This window comes from Pezoporus wallicus, unplaced genomic scaffold (genome assembly GCF_028554395.1).
Source record: "Pezoporus wallicus isolate ANWC-B61680 ecotype Strahan unplaced genomic scaffold, APGP_CSIRO_Pwel_v1 contig_13846, whole genome shotgun sequence".
NCBI classification, from domain to species: Eukaryota; Metazoa; Chordata; class Aves; order Psittaciformes; family Psittacidae; genus Pezoporus; species Pezoporus wallicus.
Window position 1 is genome coordinate 45314 of NW_026635354.1, and position 19857 is coordinate 65170.

Sequence of the window (19857 nt, forward strand, 5' to 3'; positions counted from 1 at the left end):
ATTTTGGTAATGTACAGGAAACATTTGTTTCAGTAGAGGCAGGGTCCTTTTGACACAATGAAAATCAACTGACCAATAGATCAAATGACTAATTCAACTCAAGTTAATAAAAACAAATTCAAAAGTTAAAAAGATACATGAGATGAAGTAAAACCATATTTTCACAAAGATGCGCACTTTATTCATTGATGTTCACCCTCATCTTGAAGTAGCTTAGATGCCTCTGTTTATGACCTAATACATTTAAAATGGAAAGGTAATTAATAAAATTACTAAATTAAACACCTGAAACAGCTGAATTTTCAATTCAGTTATTTGAACTCTCATTTTATATATTATAGAAAAACAGAAAAGTTACTCTGAATCAGCCCCCTTCAAGAAGCTGTGAGGAAACTGTTCATGTGACACCTTCAACTTGACAAAAGCATTAAAAACATCATAATTAAGTGAAGATATTTTAGATTTAATGTAGTCAAAATACCAAATTTTGCTTGATTGGTCTCACCAAAAATACGGTACTTGTTACTTGAGAAAAACTTATTAACACTAACATAAAGTGCACTGAGCGCACAACAGCGTCAACAGCTGTCATGTTCATATCAACAGTCACTGAACACACGCAAACCAAATTCAAAAGTAGCATGTCAAGGTGAAAATGCAACAAGTGGTGAAGCAGAAAAAAAAACAAACAAAAAAACAAACAACCCCAGGCAAACAAACAAAAACCTAAAAAAACAGAAAACACCAAAACCCAACTCTTCTTTCTCTTCTCTAGTTTTTGTCCCATTTCCCTAATAAGCAGTATTAGAAGTAGAAAAACTAAACTAGACCACATTACCACTATTACTAAACTTATAGCAACAACTACTTCACATATTTATAGGTAGCACCAAGCACCAACCCTTGATTTAGTAAGTTTTAATTTGCTGTGAAGCATTAGCAATGAGAAAAAGCGCAGATTGCAGTAAAAAAAAAAAACAAACCATATTGGGTATAATAGTGTTTATTAGTTTTATCTTCTGAGCATTTCAGCAATCTCTACATCTACAGATAAATGTAAAAATTCCATAGAACTTACATGTATACCATGTTTGTGTCTAAGTCAATGCACACAATATCCTGTGGTGGATCGTACAGATCAAAGTATCGTGAATCAACTCCAACAATAAACGGAACAGGTGCACTGAGTACAGTGGCCAGAGACAAAGGACAGAGTGGGATGTATGGACATTGCCACTGAAATGGAAATATCATCTGAAGGAAAAATTAAATGGAATCCATGCATTAAAACAAGACAGCAGGTACCTACAATAAAAAGCCCAAGAAGTTGCATGCAGCAAATTGAAACGAAATTGTTAAAAACCTGCCAGAAAAGAGTCTTTAAATTTGATCAGTTATTTACAGCACATCTTTTAGTTATCTATGCAAAAATGCTTATCATTCTAACAGCTATAATAACTAGACATGGTAGGGCACTTCAACTAAATGCTTTTGATTGGAAAAAAGCTCATTTAGTGTATCAATAATTTCAACTTAAAAAAGCCTGTGGAGTTTGAACTGATTTCTCTTACTGCTGTATAGAATACTTTGTACTTACAGCTACTACAGCTTCAGCAACTCCGGTCAACACAGCTGGTCTAAGAGAATGGAGGAGGATCTTGCCTTCTAGTAATACAAAGAGTAACAGAGTGGCACAGTTTTCCGGTCCAAGATTAATGAGCAGAGTGCTAAACTTTGCTCCACTAAGGGGCGGGTGGGAAGAGAATAAGAATGTTACAGGTTTGGCTTTTGAAAAAGAAAGAAAGAAAAATATCACTCCTATCAAGTTTCTGACTACTGTTTAGGACTTTGGGACCTTGCTGAGTTTATGTTGTTTATGGCACTCTCATACACACACAGGCATATCGTCTTAGTAACAGTAAAACAGATCTAACTGTTTAACAACTAATCAAAGTCCAAAACACCAGTAATTTACAATGGTGGTTTACCTCAGGCAAAAATTACGAACTACAGAATTTGACCTTAGCATCACAATATCAAATTCTAATACGAGTCAAGTAATATCAACCCATCATCCTGACAGCAACATGCCTTTAGTTTCTACAGTTTAGACTCCAGTTCATTTGTTTGGACTGTACACATAGAAATTTTGATGACATCTGAAAGAACACAGAAGTGTAAAATCTGTCCTTAGAAAAGTGCTTACATGATACTTTGCAGTTTGGTGGCTGTCTGCAATTTTTCATTTAAAAGGCTGCATAACAGATGCGATTAAACATGGGATTCTTCTGCATACAGAATATTAGACGATAATGTTTAAGGGGGGAGGATTTAAAAAAAAATAAAGAAGAGAGTATTTTCCTTTTTAACTTAAAACCAAACCAAAAATCAACAAAACTATCCAAACAAAACCCCATGTCACAATGGGAGCTCCAGCCCAGAAGATGCAAGCAGTATCCACAGACTGCATCAACCTTCAAGCACAAATACCAGTTTTTAGATATAATTTTGCATTTCTGAAATGAAATCTTTGCACACTTCTGAATTAACTGATTTCACCTAAGTGCTTGACATAAATGTCTCTATTCAGATCCAAAAAGCAAAAAACCAAGGTAACACTCTATCTATGCTATTAAAATACTTTTGCTTACTACACATGTTCTGAAAATACATGATATTTAAATTCCTCATAGCCTGTTTCTTCTTTCTTCTGAGTTTCTACAATAATCTGGAAATGCATCTTTATTTCAGGATAATTAGAGATATTATTCTTCCACAAGGAACTGGTCTATGTCAAAAAGATAACACCGTATATTATAAATGTTTATTGAGCTTTCTGTTTAGACTATCTAATAATATTCCAGTAATGTTTGGCTTCCTTCTATGACTTATGCCTGTTTGCCTCTGAATTTTTCAAGTAGCATACATACAAAGCATTAATAACAATACCTTAATGGCAATGGTGTAGAAACTGGCTGAGACAGTATTAATGCATCATGGGCAGAAAGCTGAAACACATAAAGTGGTGTATGATTGAGATGGACAACTCCATACACACAGTATAATATTCTAATATAAATGTAAATCCATAGTCTCATAAACTGCCTGGCAGACAGAGTGGCAATGTCATACAAAAGCTGCAAACTAGAGACAATCTTTGGGACTGGCATTCACTAGGTCAACAGAGCTTGTATTAGTCACTGAAATGATTCTCAGAAGTTACAGGAAATTGTCTGACTCAGTGTTGAACATGGAACTGCTGCTAGGTGATTAAACAGAGAAGCAGAAGAGACAGTGACCTGGGAGACTAACCTCTGACCCAAGGTAGTGGGTGGACAAGTGAGAAAAAGACAGAAAACAACACCCACCTCAAAAGGTAAGGTAAATAATGACTATAAACTGAGGGTAATGTATGGCAGAAATTTCACAAGTGCGAGTAGGACACTGCTGCCATCCACAGCACCCGAAGTTTGAAATATTTTCCTTTGCCTAGTTCCCCCAAGTTTACATCAAAGAGAAGGCCAACCCATCCATCTTCTCCCCTCTCCCTTCCAGCAGATGGGTATACAAAGCTGAACAAAAATCGTAAAGGAAGAATACAGGTTTGCAAAAGCAAGAAAGAGGTCTTGCCATTATTGTAACTAAAAATGGAAGCAAATATTTTGCTTACCTGCACAAGAATTCTTGGTCTTTGTGGTGAAGGGAAAGGTATATTGTGCATAAAATGGGATATGTGCCTGAAGAGAAAACAAGATATTAGAAAACCAGCACCGGGGACTAATCAGGGAATGACAACAATGTTAATCACATTTTGGAATTACTGTGGTATCACGTCTTTGAAAGGCTGTTAAGATTTTTTTACTGTTTTGATAAACTGAAGAGCCTATTTATGCAAACTGAAACAAAGAACCTCCATTCACTCACATTTCATACATGAAAATGAATACTGGCAGCTTCAGATATGTATGCAAAAGATAAGAACACACTAGCAGTTAGGCAACCCATTTAAAATTCCAGGAAGCCTAACCCAATTCTACTGAGTTTCTAACGAGGCTTAGCTAAGAGAAACTATATACTTCACTGCCAGACATGCAGTACAGTTTCGAAGGTAACACCATATTTCAGCAAACTTTCAGGATTATGAAAAGCAGTTCACACACACACAAAAAAGGTCTGCATTAGTTGCAGTACTTAGGAACAGACAAATACTCATGGCTAATGCGCACAGTCCCTAAGTTTTTGTTTATTAATCTAAAATGCAAGAATGCAAATGTAAGCATGTGTCTCACATCTCAGACATTTTCTGTGTTTGACATAGCTAAGAGAAATGTAAACAGGCTTAACATATTCTAACAGAAAACCTACAGTAAAACCCAGTTCAACTTCCTGGCACTACAAAGCCACTACTATTGAACAGAAGTGGCAAAAATTTCTATCACTACAACATAAGCCACCCAGTGCAAGTAAGGGGATGGAGCAAATATACCAACTACGTAAGTGTGACATGTATAAATCACCTGATTTCTTGAGCTCATATAACTGTCTTCCCACTTTAACTTGAAAAATGTTTTACGTACTTTTCAATGGGAAGAGGATGAGGTCCAGAGACAGACAGTTTGTAGATGAACATAAGAAATTTTCGAAATGCTTCAAAGAAAGGCCAGTGTGAGAGAAGGCAGATGCATTTGTTGGAATTGATGGACTTGGAAGTAATCACTTTCCTCTCTACAGTTGTCAGGAGACCCAGCTGCAATTGTTGTTTTTCTGTTAGCAGCTCTCGGGGATAAGGTTCATAAAACTGAATAGCAGCACCATAAACCTAAAAAATGAAGAAAACCAGCTGAGCAGACCCAGTATTTAACAGGAGGTTGGGTTAGAACTTTTGAAGCATCACTGAATCTTTGGTGTTTGTACACACATTTCATTTATGTAAAACCACCAAGTATGCTTATAAACAAATACTTTGGATTCTTGTGCCTCTCTTCCTCTTTTACGTTGCACTTTCCTTGAAAGAGTATTCATACTCAGTAAATTGAAAGGGAAGGAACCAAACTGCATGCTGTGACAGAACTCGGTCCATTAACTGTTATGGTAAAACAAACCAAGAAAACAACCCTCGTGAAATGCTTGAGTTCAGTGAACTCCTCTATCATTACAACACCAAATGATAGCAAGCATTATTTAAGTTTTGACTTCACTCATTTTATCATGCTAAATAGCAACTGACCTTTTCTAATATTCCTTCCCTATTTGTCAGAGTTTCATAAATAACTGAATTATTGTGACAAGCTTAGCAAAAGGAAAACAGGGAAAGATGGATATCACAGTAAGCATTCTCTCTGAGAAAAATACTGCCAGCTACTGCACTCTTCCTTGCAAAAGACGTATTACTGTATCAGAGAAATACTTTTCTTATTGTTCAGAAATAAAAAAGTGCATAAATTTCCCTGATAGGGGACTGAGGCAGAGTGGAAGCTGAGCTGTTATTACTAATAGAGCCAAACTGCTGTTTATTAGTCACAGAGAGCAAATCACTAATTACAGTCACTTATTCCCTCATGTGGTTCACACACAGAGATGCACACAGTTGGCCAGCTGAAGCAGCAGCTGGGAGCCCAAACAAGGGCTCCCCTGCTTTATCAGGTGTACCTATAATCCTGTAGTCTCTGCCCATGTAGAGCAGACACTGCCTTCTCACATGTGGGCTGAGTCAAGCAACACATTTTTGGTACCTGTGTGCGCTGGTGACCTTATACAGATTCAGCAGACACGGCAATTAAACAGGATCACTGGTCTCAGGACATCATCAGTTCTTCAGAGACCCTCACATGCTGCCTCTGAGCACATACTTTTCCCTTCTCCACCCTGCTGTTTTCTGGTAACTATTTTCCTATGCACACACATAGATACCTACATAGATACCTAGAGTCCAATGACACAAATTCACACGGAGGTGGCTTTTAAGGTATTTCTAGCTATTTCCTGTTCTGGTTTACTTCCATCTTTTATGAAGGCTTAAGAAATACAATCTCATAAGGTAAGTATTTAACAATTTATTCTGTAGTATTTCCCAAATATCACAGAAATAACACCTACTTATCTCCTTAGCAGCCATTTGAACTAAAAGCAAAAACTAGTCACAGCATAGAACCATACCTTTTCTGCAGAAGAGCAGGTCAGTACAAATGTTGAGAATACTGGTAATGGATATTTGGTTTGAGAGTCCCAGCACTCAATAGTAGCTCCCATAGGAAGGCAGAAGAGAGGTACAGATTCTGACAGTGGGAATGACTCATAGTTCTCTTGTGGATATCTGAAAATTAAGCCTTCAGAATGGGAGAATGAAAAGTAAGCATATTTGCTCTGCAAGTCCTAAATAACGTAAGCAATGTATTTTCCATAATATACAGCAAAGTCTGCTGGTTATCTGCACTTAATAACTGAAGACTTTCTTCTTCTGCAGATGTAATATATCATTTGACAGTAAAACTAAGTCATCCAAGTAATAATTTTAAAATTGTGTATGAACATTGAAACAATTCCTTTTGGTAACTGCTTAAAAAACAATACATAGTAAAAACTAACTAGTGAAGATTTTTACTTTAAACCAGTTGGGAATTATCTGTGCTATTTATATGTGCTATTGGAATGGATTTTATTACCAAAAAATTCCTATGAAGAAACCGTAAATTTATCTACTGTAAAAACAACAGCAATACCTCACTGAAAATAGGATGACTAGCTGACTGCCCACATTTTCTTCTAATCATAGAATCATAGAACGGTTAGGGTTGGAAAGGACCTTAAGATCATCTAGTTCCAACCAGTCAACATGTTCAGTTTAAACAAAATGTTTATTTAGTTTTCAGAAATAGATCTAATGCTTGCTGGTAGAAAATAGGCACACAAGCACTGGTTTACTGTTCTAGTTCATCTAGCTTATTTTATGGCACATTGACTTCATTATCTATGCTTTCCACTTCTACTTAGTAGTTTACTTCTTTCAAAGAATTTTTGAGCATTTAATGCTCAGTAAAATCTTTTTTGAAAGATTTTTTGGACTTTTTTGGAGAAAAAAAAAAGATAAAAAAATCTGTGGCAATGCATTAAAAAATTATACAAGCCAGACTTAGAAGAAAAGACCTTTTGTATTATATCGTTCAGAATATTTCCTACTCTTCTCAAATAAAAAAATAACTGAATAGCTGTGGAACTGAAGGGAAGAAACATATTTAACTTTCAAATTAAATGAAAGATGTTGCATTAGCTGTGAGACATAAACAGAAATATGAGTAAGGTTGAATAGAATTTTTAATTACTCTTTCTCCATCATCACAAACACAAGAAATATGAAGTCTTTTGTTACATCTGAAATGCTTCATGATAAGAACTAAATTAATACAAAATAATGTACTCCTAGTCAGTTTTTTGGTTTTTTTTTAATTAATATCTTTTCCTGGGGAAAAGTGACGTAATCAAGGATGGCAATTATGGGAGTTGATTTCAACTGACATGCTCTAGGAACAGAGTTCTGACAGACAGCATTTAAACCTTTAAAATTATTTTATTTCAACAAGGTATTTGAATCCTTCTGTTAGCATGTTTAGACAGTATGCCTGTAAAGTTACTTACCAGCTTTATATGCTAAAGAATTAGAAGCTGGCACCGACTTCTTGTAACAAAGGTATACACTGGAACCCCACTGGAAGACACAAATTTCATTTCAAAACCAGCAAAGATGACATAGGCGGCAGAGAAATCAAGTATAAGCATTTGAATATATTCCCATTTACAAACTAAGCAGACATTTAAATAAAGAGCATTACAGAATAAAATGACTGGTTAGCTGCTGAGTGCATGTAAATCATGAAATCAAGCATTCACTCTTTCTACATTTTTTACAGATTACAAGACTACAGGATTATATGTAAAATAATCACACCACTAAACTACTCTCTGACTTATTCCAACAGAATAGGGAAAAGTGACGCTTTTTTTAATTTGCAGATTCATTTTCTCATTATTTAAAAAGAGACTCTTGTGAACACCATCAGTGGAAGTGAAATTCTAAACATCAGCACTTTAAGCTTTTATTAATAAACTGGTTATTTACAAGGGTGGGCATTTGCAGTTTGTTTGAATACACGCTACCATTCAGAAAAAATCACTTAATTCAGTATGAGTAAACTAAATGTTAAACAGACTAAATAAAGTGAACTGATTGACAAAAAAAAAAAAGAAACTGTAGGCAGTAATTATGATTATCACACATCTTAGTAACACAGGCATTATTAATAACTAAGAAAAAAGCATTTGTGATTCATCCTGAATGTCAGCATCACTACAGGAGGGGTGACTGGGGGAACAACAATAAGAGTAATAATTAAAAAATCCATCACACTACTCCTAAATAGCACCTAGACATGAATATGCAAACTGAAGTAGTGAGTAATCAGTATGGAGGAGTAATTCCTAATATGAAAGGAAATAAGAGCAACAAAGCCTACAAAACTGAAGTCTCACACATACTAAATATAATGAAAGAATTACAATACAGGCAGTGATAGAGCACAACTATGAAGGTGTTAAAAAGAGTTCACGGAGCTACTCCTTTGGGTTTAAAGAAAAAAAATAATAAAAAAATAAGACTCAAGCTTTTAAATACTCACCATACCACAATTTAAATTCTTATCAACTTTGCAGAATGTATGAGGAGGTGTTTCTCCTTTGCTTGTAACAATAACACAAATATCTGTCACTGCCAATGAATTCTGAGGTCGTACTGGAGGAGCCCTTCGATATGTGATAAAGATCCGTTGAGAAGAAGCCGAACTGTTGTTAACATTAGCGCAACGACCATAAGGAGTAGCTTGAATCACCTCGCAGCCTGCAATGATGCGTTCTTTCCCTTCATACAGAACTCTGAAGACAGGAAGGAAACAGAATATTATGCACAAAGACATGTGAAGTTACTTGGAGAAATACACACAAATTGTCCATCCATTAAAAATCTACGTCATCACTGCAACATTCTAATGAGCATTTTGTATCTTGCCTTTTATCACGCATGATTTGAGGCAAAGAATGTATTTAAATATTGTAAGAAATCTCTGTGGGAACAAATCACAGTTATGGGAAAATAAAATCAAGCCATACTGAAAAGGATTTTGTAATAGAATTAGTAGGAATGCTGCACTATCAATGAAAATATTTAAGCCTTGAACTGTTTGTAAACATGATGACTGATAATTTCTTAGAAATTATTTCCATCACTAGAATGTCTGGAAAGTAATTTCAAGTTTTTCTTTTTCTTTTTTTAAGGAATACTATAAGAAAAGACCAGTAGAAGACAGACGTCTGCTTCCCAGATTAATTTGTATAGAAAAATACACAACCAAACAAAAACCTCACAAAAAAAAAAGAAAACAGTAATCATTTACATTTATAGTTTGAATAACATTCCTTACGGGGGGGAGGGGGGTTGGAAGAGAAAGTCAAACTAATACTTCATTCTGTAAAAATGGAAGAAATAATAACTACAGTTAACCGTACTCCTAGAAACCAGAATGTATACCTACATAAGCTAAAACTTTACTGTTTGATCTTTCCCAAACATAAAGCTATTAGGAATTGACCAAGAGAAGTGATGTGGAAGTCAAACCATACATCACTGCATAGTTTTAATGCACAGATGCTATGGCAAGCTTCACCTCCTATTCCACAGCCAAATAAGCCATGGATACATTTGCCTGATTTCCTGCAATATGTACAGAGTACTTGCCACCTTCAAATGAATGCTACAATTTATGACAACTTTTAGAATAAAAGTAACACATTAAAACTTTTTATCTTGTGACCTGCAGCTTCCCACATTTAGTCCAACAGAACCTTACTTTAAAATAATGAGGCAATGTATCTTCTACTATCTGTAAGTACTCTCAGTTAAGTGTTTAACAGACTACTAGTAAGCATGGTTGAAAACTTCAAAAAGTCATGCACATAAAAGAAAAAAAGTCTGTTTCCAGATCCAAGAATTCTCAGAACTTTCAAATAAAAATATATATTATTAAACTTCCCAAATTACTTACATGCTACTATCTATATTTAAACTGGAATATGCAAATATTACTGTTTATTCTGATTCCACTGAACAAATCATAGAATCAGAATGGTTTGGGTTGGAAGAGACCTTAAAGATCATTCAGTTCCGATGTCCCTGCCTGTGGCAGGGACACCTTCCACCAAACAAGGTTGCTCCAAGCCCTATCCAACCTCTCCTTGAACACTGCCAGGGGTGGGGCACCCACAATTTCTCTAGGCAACCTGTGCCAGTGTCTGACCATCCTCACAGTGAAGAATTTTTTTCTAATATCTAATCTAAATCTCCCCTCCATCAGTTTAAAGCCATTCCTGCTTGTCCAGTCACTACATGCCCTTGCAAAACGCCTCTCTCCAGATTTATTGTAGGTTCCCTTTAGGTACTGGAAGGCTGCTATAAGGTTTCTCCAGAGCCTTCTCTTCTCCAGGCTGAATGTGTATCTTGTAGTAGTAGTATGTTGTAGTATTGAATATGTATATCTTGTCATAGTATTGAGGATATACATGAACTCCAGTCCTAGAATACTCTAATAAAGGAAATTAGATGATTTGAGAGTATACTGATGTAGCTACCAAGCTGCCACATAAATTTATTCAGTTAGTTCGTGGAGGACAACATTCTTGTCTTCAGTAATGGGTTTGGCTGTAGAGAGTCTAATCATCACAAACAAATGCCCACAAAACTAGCCAATGAACTGAAGAAAGAAATTAATCATGAAAGACTATTAACAAAGCAGTCTCCAATGGACATTTCAGTTCAGTTTTATTCCAATTTCATGTATTTTAAATAAAATCCATGAATTTAAAGTTATTCCTGAAACATTTGTCAGCTGACATCCTTTGAGAAAGAAAATCATATTAATCCCACAATTCCAGCATTTCAATGTAATAGGTTTAAAAGTATTCTCAGAAGGATACTTAAGAGACTGAAGAATTTCTCAGTCGTACAAGTACTTCTAAGAGGTGAAGGGCTGACCAGTGTTCAAGACTGGTACCAGTGAGGTCACTTCCCATCAAAAGCAAAAAGAAAATGAAAGTAGCTCTCATCCCTAGATATATACCACCAGAGGTATTATTAAAACCATACCATATCCTGACCTCATGCATAGTACTAAATTTAAGAAAGCAAGCAAGCAGATGAAAACCAACATCCATGGATAACACAAATTAAACAATTATTTTAATGATTCAGACAAAAAGTTCAGAAGTGATTAATGAAATATTTAACATGACATACATATATAACATGTATACACAAAGTTCACCATGAAAGGGTAAGTTTACTCCTACTTGTTTTAACTTCCCAATGCCTGCCTTTGCCTAACTATTAATTAATACTGATCAGGGTAAGAATTGTTTCCTTCTTCTCAAGCTAATACTTTGGCCTAGATCCTACATACACCTCATTTGCTACATTATTCTATCAACTTCAATGAAGCTTCATTTTAAGCAAAATGCAACCTGCAGTTTCATCCAGATGTTAGGTCCTTTCTTCGTAAAAAGGACAAAAATGAGAAGAGATGGGTCCTTAGCAAAGAACCACTAACCAAGCAAAAGCTCCACATTGTAGCTTAAAAAAAGAAAAAAAGAAAAAAAAGCAAAGCATTTCTTTACTTAGACAATGCAAGTATAAGGTACATTACTTAGTAATAACAGAACCACAGAATAGTTTGGGTCAGAAAGGACCTTAAAGATAATCTGGTTCCAATCCTCATCCTCACAGCAAACAATTGCTTCCTAACGTCTAATCTAAATCTCCCCTCTGTCAGTTTAAAACCATTCCCCCTTGTCCAATCTCTACGTGCCCTTGTGAAAGGTCCCTTTTCTAGCTTTCTTGTAGGTTCCCTTTAGGTACTAGAAGGCTGCTTGCTCTAATGTCTTCTTGGAGCGTTCTCTTCTTCAGGCTGAACTTTACTTATTTAATAATTAAGTAAGGAAAACACACACATTCATTATTTTGCCACCATTGTAACAGCTCCCCTCACCCATGCTCCATTTTCTGTTTCTCATAGCATCCCCAGTAATTCTACAATGTCTTTAGTCAAATGACAGAAGTGCTATATAGAGCAATTTAAACAACACTGTAGTGCTGCATGCCTTATTACAGATTGAGCATTACATCTATATGCTAGTAGCACAGACTATAATATTCACTACCTCAAGATCTTGGGGGATTTTGTGATCTTGACCCAACACTTACATTACAGTACCCTGTAAGTAACGAAATTACTTCAGATCTTCCCTGCCCGTTGCCCCCTGCTTTTAAGCACTGAACTTGAAGCTTGACTATATCTACAGTTTTCAAACACAGTACTAGTAACTCTTTAGGAATTTATGCCTCAGGCATCAAAAAACACTGTTTGTGAAATACAAGCATGACTAGAGTTACCAAGAGACCACATAATCCAGTGTTTGCAGCATGTCAGAACTTGCAAGCAACCCTGCAAATACTCTGATGTGACAGTAAGGCAGGCTACAAGATTCCAGGTAGGCGCACCATTTTGAGAACTTTGTTATAGTGTCCTACCATCTTTAAGTAATGCCTTTTATCTTGAGCACTGAAGTGAATTCCGGAAAGTGATAATTTTTGTCTTCTGTAGTCATCACTTTCAGATTAAACACGTTATATTTCTGGATTTTTGCTCTACCATCTCTATAAATTAATTTTTTATTCTTTCACCTTTCATCAAACTGCAGCAGAGAACTTAATTTGCTCCCTGTATTTCTTTCTATAAATATAGATCATATATTTTTAAGTAAAATATTATCATTAATTTTAAAATGACAAGTTCTCCAGAAGAATGACACTTTTTTCAACGTATTTCATAAAGAAAATACTACAGATTCACACAAGATGCAATATAGATTCAGAGACATGTTTTTAAAAGCTTCCCACATCTGTTTTCATCATCTGTGAACAGTAAGACTTAATCATTATTGAAGGAGGAACTGAATTGTTATAGAAATCTCACCCAATGTCAGTAAGAGGTGGTTTGTCTCGTCCTCTCTTGTAGCAAAGAAAAAGTTCAGGACTCTTTAGACTTCCATAGTTTAAGTTGGCTTGAAGGGCTGTAGGGGTGGCTTCAACACAGGTGTATCCCTCTGGGACAGTTTCACCTGCTGATTTAATTATCACAGCAATATCAGTAATTGGAGCTTTTGGACCAGCAGATTTTGTTTCATGTCGGCTTATTTCTTGGTCCAGGAGGGTTGCAGTATCTGTATCAGTGAGTCCTGCCACCACAAAATAGTCAGCCACCCGTGGACCTTTGTCTTCTGTCATGGTTATGTCAGTACTTCCTGGGGAAAATAAAGAGAGATAAATCAAACACTGCTTTCAAGCTGAACCCATTCCCTCAGCAAGTATGAGGATCTGAAACCTATAAAGAATTTTTTTCAAATAAAAAATTCCCATTTAGAGATTCCATGAAAATTCTAAGACAAATCCAAAACAAACTTTTGTTTTTACTGCTTAAAAAGGCAATATTGTCAGTAACTGGATTTCAGTTCTAATACCATAAAGTAATGTTTTAGCACAAAGAAGTTTAAGTGAAATAAAGAAGAATCCAAAGATTCTTACACAGCAGGTACGCAGACGATTGATGTTAGCTGTTAGGCCATTCAAGTGCTTTGCAGGCTATGAATTAATGCAGGTACCCTTTATTTACAGTATTATTTACCGTTTAATTACAGCATTCTGTCATTGCTTAGTGAGTAATCTGACATAGCAAAGAAGGAGGGCAAGGGTCCGTTACAATTATAGGCTCATTAGTTTATCTTCTGCATATTTCATCCATTTTGTTTCACAATCTAGACCTAACAGTGCAGTCTTGAGACATTCAGCTGGCAACTGTAACATCTGGAAGTCATTTACAAAAATCACACATCCAAACCCACATGTCATCAGCTGATCAGGCAGTACACATCACTGCTCAGCTGCACATTGCAGATTTGGAAAGAGTTGTTTTTCCTAACACCAGCGATGTTCACTAAGCATATGACTTTAAGGTGGTGAAACACAAGTTTCCATTAAGAGCAAAACTAGCTGACAGACTATGCTCAAAGCCCACAACTACAAATTTAAGTACCCAATCTTATGGAATACCTACCTTTTTAGAAGTTGAGTGAGAAATATTTAAACAGTAGTTGCCAGCAATAAACCTGAATACTGTTATCTCCCTTACTGTTAGATTCCTATGTTTCCATCAACAGATTACTGGGGATCCCATCTAGAAAGCTAAGCAGGAATGGAAGTCTGGTTACCATCTTTGAAAACAAGACTGCCACAGCTGCAAAAGTCACCACCTACCAAGGAGTGGGTCTCCCTAGGAATTAACAAATAGTAAGTGCACCAATATTGAAAAGTTTCTTCTACTCAGAATGTCCTACTCTGGTAACTGAAGAAACACTGACGTCTGCTAACAGAAAGGTGGTTTGGTGAGGACAGTACAAACCTGTTCCCTGCAACCTGCTTTCTCCTGTTCTTACCCTGCTCTTTCTTACTGAAATTATACTGAAAATGTATTTTCCATCTGCACATTTTACAAGACTTCTAAAACTTGTTATTAAAAGTGTTCCAAGTACTCAGCTGAAGGAAAACTCAGTTATTCTTCCTGCATGCTTACTAAGAAATCTTAGCATAAGATTATGCAATTCAGGGGGCCAGCTACTATATTTCAAGGTACTGTGGCATGAGATGGAAGTGGGAAGTCAGAGAAATGACTTCACACCGATTTGTAGTACCTCCATACTCCAACTAAATCCATTTTTTGTTTTCCAAAACTGAAACGACAGCCTTTCAAAACCCTCAAACCCGATAGTATCTACACCCTTTAAAGACTCTTCATTTCTGCAGTACCTTTCCACAGTGCTTTTTGCAACATCAGTGTTCTCTAAACACTTCAGCTAACAGCTTTTGTAGGTCAATCCACAAGCAGGGATTCTGGGAAGAGACACAGAAGTGTTTGGCTTCCCTGAAAAGGAGAAAGCCAAGGAACAGCTACTCACATGACTGAGTCTTCAGGCCTAAAATATATGGATGTCATATCACCAGGAACAATAAAAATTACATTCAATTTGTCAGGTGTCAGGAAAATGTGCCTATGTCTCCTGAAGAACAAGCAAATGACTCCAAAGCCATAGCTGCTTGCGAAGCTTGCTGAATCACTTGCAGCTACAGAACCTACAGTAGTTTACCCCTTCCTACTGTTATAAATAACATGAAATTAGTGATAAAGCCCTTTACAGATAAGCTAGCCAGCATGAAATGCAGGGAGAACGGCTTCAACTTAATCTCACAGAAACTGGTGCTTCTGTTAAAAGACCTGCTCTCCGGGCCACTGTTCATTCCCACCTTCGCTTTGTCCAGAACTATATAGTTTGTGCAGCGTGATGAACTGGAAGAAGAAATTGCTCTGGCTGAAAGCTAACCTGGCAGAGACCGTTAAGTGTTCAATCAGAGCAGTCTTCCAACAATTCACTGTGTCAGCACAAAAGCAACAGCAGTATGCCCCTTTCAGCAGCAGCACTGACTTGCTCCTGACTAATCATAGAACTGTGAAGCCTAAAATATTTCAGTTTGCCTCTTAGATGCTTGGACTTGTTCACAGAATTATAAAAATAAAGAAACCAACCTCTCTCTGCTCCTCTTAGAAGAAAGAAAAAGTCCTGAGCCAGAATATCTTGTTATCTGGAAAGTACTGTTTGCACTTGATATATGTGAAACCTAGTTACTGGAACAAGCTGCTAAAAATAGCAAAATGGCTGGCATCATATTAATGTTGTTTTGTTTTTTTAAACAAAACCTCTTTGATCCAGGTTTTTATTACCTGCTGCATGTTCACATAGCTCAGTATCATATTCTCTCAATGCAACACAAAATCATTGCCCACATTATTTTTAGCACACAGAGCAGGAAATAAAACAGTAATGATAACAGTATACATCAAAAATCTTACAACAGTTTGTAATTTTTATCACAGCTGTAGCTCCTGGAATTGCATTAATGTTGTCCTCAACTGTGTATTAAGTGAAAATTTACCTTCCTGGATAAACTGAGGGAAGAGATGTAAAAGGATGTGTAAAAAAAAAAAAAAAACAAGGAAAGAAATTTGTAAGGTTAGAATGCCAATGAAAAGAATCCATCCCCAATTTTTTACCAAAAAACTACAGCAATTTTTTGTTCCAGTTGCAATTGGTTGCAAGAGGTACATACACTTAGATCCACGATTTTATATTTTTCTTTTAGCTATGCCACATTTTACTCCACAGAAACTCTGTGTGACATGTGGCAAGCAAAAGTCAGAGCACCAGACAATTCAGCTGAGAAACCTGGTATATCAAGCTTTAAATATCAGCACAACATTTAAAAGCTTTTAAAAATGTTCCGAGTCTCTCAAATCAGCTCTCTTCCATAAGGATAAGAGAAGTAAGGTTTCAAATAAGCACTGCAACTCAGTTCTTCAAGAATTTATTCTTTAATTTCAGAAAGATTTAAAGCAACAGGATTTCTTACAAGAGACCTTAAAGTAAGGGCTCTTAATTAAGCCATAGTTATCTTCTTTAATGCAACAACTTTATAAATATAAATAAGACAATTAACTGAATTAGCACATAGCCACCAAACCAAACAAAACCAGCACAATCCAGTTAACCCAAGGGTATTTCCTTCAAAAAGTAAAGTAAAAAATAAGCATGTAATTCGTGGGGGAACAAGATGAATCCACTGCCATTTTCCACTATTTTTGGGATACCTCACACAAGAGTAAATATGCATACTGTTCATCTGAACAGAAAAGGGAACAGTCTTCTGAGACCTTCTATCATAAGTTTTATCACAGCAACATTTCCTCATCAGAGAATAGAACCATAGAATAGTTAGGGTTGGAAAGGACCTTAAGATCATCTAGTTCCAACCCCCCTGCCATGGGCAGGGACACCTTACGCTAAATCATATCATCCAAGGCCTCGTCCAACCTGGCCTTGAACACTGCCAGGGATGGAGCATTCACAACCTCCCTGGGCAACCCATTCCAGTGGCTCACCACCCTAACAGGAAAGAATTTCCTCCTTATATCCAATCTAAACTTCCCCTGTTTAAGTTTTAACCCGTTACCCCTTGTCCTATCACTACAGTCTCTAATGAAGAGTCCCTCTCCAGCATCCCTATAGGCCCTCTTGACCCTATGAGGTCTCCACGCAGCCTTCTCTTCTCCAGGCTGAAAACCCCCAACTTTCTCAGCCTGTCTTCATGCAGGAGATGCTCCAGTCCCTTGACCCTCCTCATGGCCCTCCTCTGGACTTGTTCCAACAGTTCCATGTCCTTTTTATGTTGAGGACACCAGAACTGCACACAATACTCCAGGTGAGGTCTCACAAGAGCAGAGTAGACGGGCAGGATCACCTCCTTCGACCTGCTGGTCACGCTCCTTTTGATGCAGCCCAGGATACAGTTGGCTTTCTGGGCTGCAAGCACACACTGAAGCTGGCTCATGTTCATTTTCTCATCAACCAACACCCCCAAGTCCTTCTCCACAGGGCTGCTCTGAATCTCTCCTCTGCCCAACCTGTAGCTGTGCCTGGGATTGCTCCCACCCAGGTGTAGGACCTTGCACTTGGCATGGTTAAACTTCACAAGGCTGGCATCAGCCCACCTCACAAGCGTGTCAAGGTCCCTCTGGATGGCATTCCTTCCCTCCAGGGTATCAACCGAACCACACAGCTTGGTATCATCGGCAAACTTGCTGAGGGCGCACTCAATCCCACTGTCCATGTCAGCAACAAAAGATGTTAAACAAGACCAGTCCCAACACCGATCCCTGAGGGATGCCACTCGTTACTGGTCTCTAGCCGGACACTGAGCCATTGACCACAACTCTTTGTGTGTGGCCATCCAGCCAGTTCTTTATCCACCAAGTGGTCCATCCATCAAATTGATGTCGCTTCAATCTAGAGACAAGGATGTCATGTGGGACACAAGTCCAGGGAGATGACATCAACTGCTCTACCCCTGTCCATCAGTTCTGTAGCCCCATCATAGAAGGCCACCAAATTGGTCAGGCAGGATTTCCCCTTAGTGAAGCCATGCTGGCTGTCACCAAGCACCTTGTTGATTTTCATGTGCATTAGCATGCCTTCCAGGAGAATCTGCTCCAAGACTTTGCCAGGCACAGAGGTGAGACTGACTGGTCTGTAATTCCCCGGGGCATCCATTTTCCCCTTCTTGAAAATGGGGGTTCTATTTCCCTTTTTCCAGTTGTCGGGAACTGCACCTGACTGCCATGATTTCTCAAATATGATGTGGCTTCGCAACTTCATTTGCCAGCTCCTTCAGGACCCACGGATGGATCTCATCAGGACCCACGGACTTGTGCACATTCAGATTTTCAAGATGGTCTTGAACCAGTTCCTCTCCTACAGTGGGCCCAAGGTCTTCATTCTCACAGTCCCTGCATCTGCCTTTCAAGACTTGGGTGATTTGGTCAGAGCCTTTGCCAGTGAAGACCGAGGCAAAGAAGTCATTCAGAACCTCAGCCTTCTCCAAATCCTGTGTAGCCAGTTCTCCCGAGAGCTTCCTGAGGGGGCCTACGTTCTCCCTAGTCTGTTTTTTATTTGCTATGTACTTGTAGAATGCCTTCCTGTTATCTTTAATACCTCTAGCTAAGTTTAATTCATAATTTCAAGAGATATGTTCTCTGACAGCCTTCTATGAGTAGATTTTTCTGTACATCATAAGAATAATAAGAAAACTCAACATTCAGAAAAATACCAAGATTTTTATTCTAACACTCCATTCCTTTGCAAGACAAAACCCAACTTAAAAAAAAATAAAATATATCTATAAATGAAAAGTGTTAAGTTAGCATTGGCTGATGAAAACGCAGGATATATTCGAAATGAGCCAACATACAAGTCCCATGAAAATTCTTATTTATTTTAAGCCTACAAACAGACTTCAATTTCAATCAAATACACTGAAAACAAAAACTGGGAATGTTTTAAGAACATCAGCAGTCAGTATTGCTTCAGAAATTACAAACTTTCAAGTCCCTATAGATCCATAGGAGCTATGGAGAAAATATTTCAATGAAGTTTCCAATTCATTCATAGGCCACAATAGGGAAGCCTGCTATGAGCAGTTTAGGACCAAAATTATTTTTTAAATAAAAGAAAAAATAGGAAAAAAGTCTTTAGAATAAAAGATGCACTTTTAAAATCTCCATGCTTTTTTAATTGCCACTGGAAGCAATTAGTTTTGCAGATGAAAAAAAAAAACAGCCTGTACAGACAACACTTAAAGGCACTTAGTACAGCTACAGTTGTAGAGTTGTACTGAGTCAAGAGATCGTGTAGCAGAAATATGCAGGAGCAAAAAAAAGTAAATTATTTTTGCTGCTAAATGCCAGAAATATGGCAAAGTGTTCTCCTCTCCTACTGTTCATTTTAGGTTCACCTCTGTAAAAAGACAACAGCCTTTCTCACAACTAAAATGCAATTTTACAATTCTTTCATAATGTCCTATAAAAAATGTAGCAACTCAACTATTAGCTTCATACTTCATCTTAAGGTCTTTTCCAACCCTAACTACTCTATGATTCTATGATACAGACCATAGCCCTTAAGGGGAGATTCCATAGTGAAACTGCCTTGGAGAAAAGGTTTCCATTCTAAAGATCATTTTTAAATTTTGAACAATTATGAAAAAAATCCTACATCATTAGGAACTGCTTCAGTTTATTGACTGCTGTCTAAAACACAAGA

General features: G+C 37.2%; 2 protein-coding genes across 8 annotated transcripts in view; one reads left to right on the top strand and one right to left on the bottom strand.

Moving 5' to 3' along the window:
* The window catches only part of DENND4C (DENN domain containing 4C), a 75541-nt gene that overhangs the window by 30306 nt on the left and 25378 nt on the right, over window positions 1–19857 (bottom strand). For 6 of the 7 annotated variants that reach the window (XM_057420204.1, XM_057420168.1, XM_057420178.1 and 3 more), the window contains exons 2-10: window positions 13071–13398; window positions 8670–8922; window positions 7633–7702; window positions 6157–6326; window positions 4578–4819; window positions 3671–3737; window positions 2950–3008; window positions 1598–1742; window positions 1079–1254 (exon numbers count right to left, since the gene is read on the bottom strand). In XM_057420204.1, coding sequence (XP_057276187.1) covers window positions 1079–1254; window positions 1598–1742; window positions 2950–3008; window positions 3671–3737; window positions 4578–4819; window positions 6157–6326; window positions 7633–7702; window positions 8670–8922; window positions 13071–13381 — 1493 coding nt within the window. In that variant the 5' untranslated portion in view covers window positions 13382–13398. The remainder of the gene's footprint in view (window positions 1–1078; window positions 1255–1597; window positions 1743–2949; window positions 3009–3670; window positions 3738–4577; window positions 4820–6156; window positions 6327–7632; window positions 7703–8669; window positions 8923–13070; window positions 13399–19857) is intronic. The other variant, XM_057420212.1, reaches the window with a different exon arrangement.
* PLIN2 (perilipin 2) overlaps window positions 18466–19857 on the top strand; it is a 63546-nt gene continuing 62154 nt past the window's right edge. The window contains exon 1 of the mRNA XM_057420242.1: window positions 18466–18470. The gene's annotated coding sequence lies outside the window, so the exon portion shown is untranslated. The remainder of the gene's footprint in view (window positions 18471–19857) is intronic.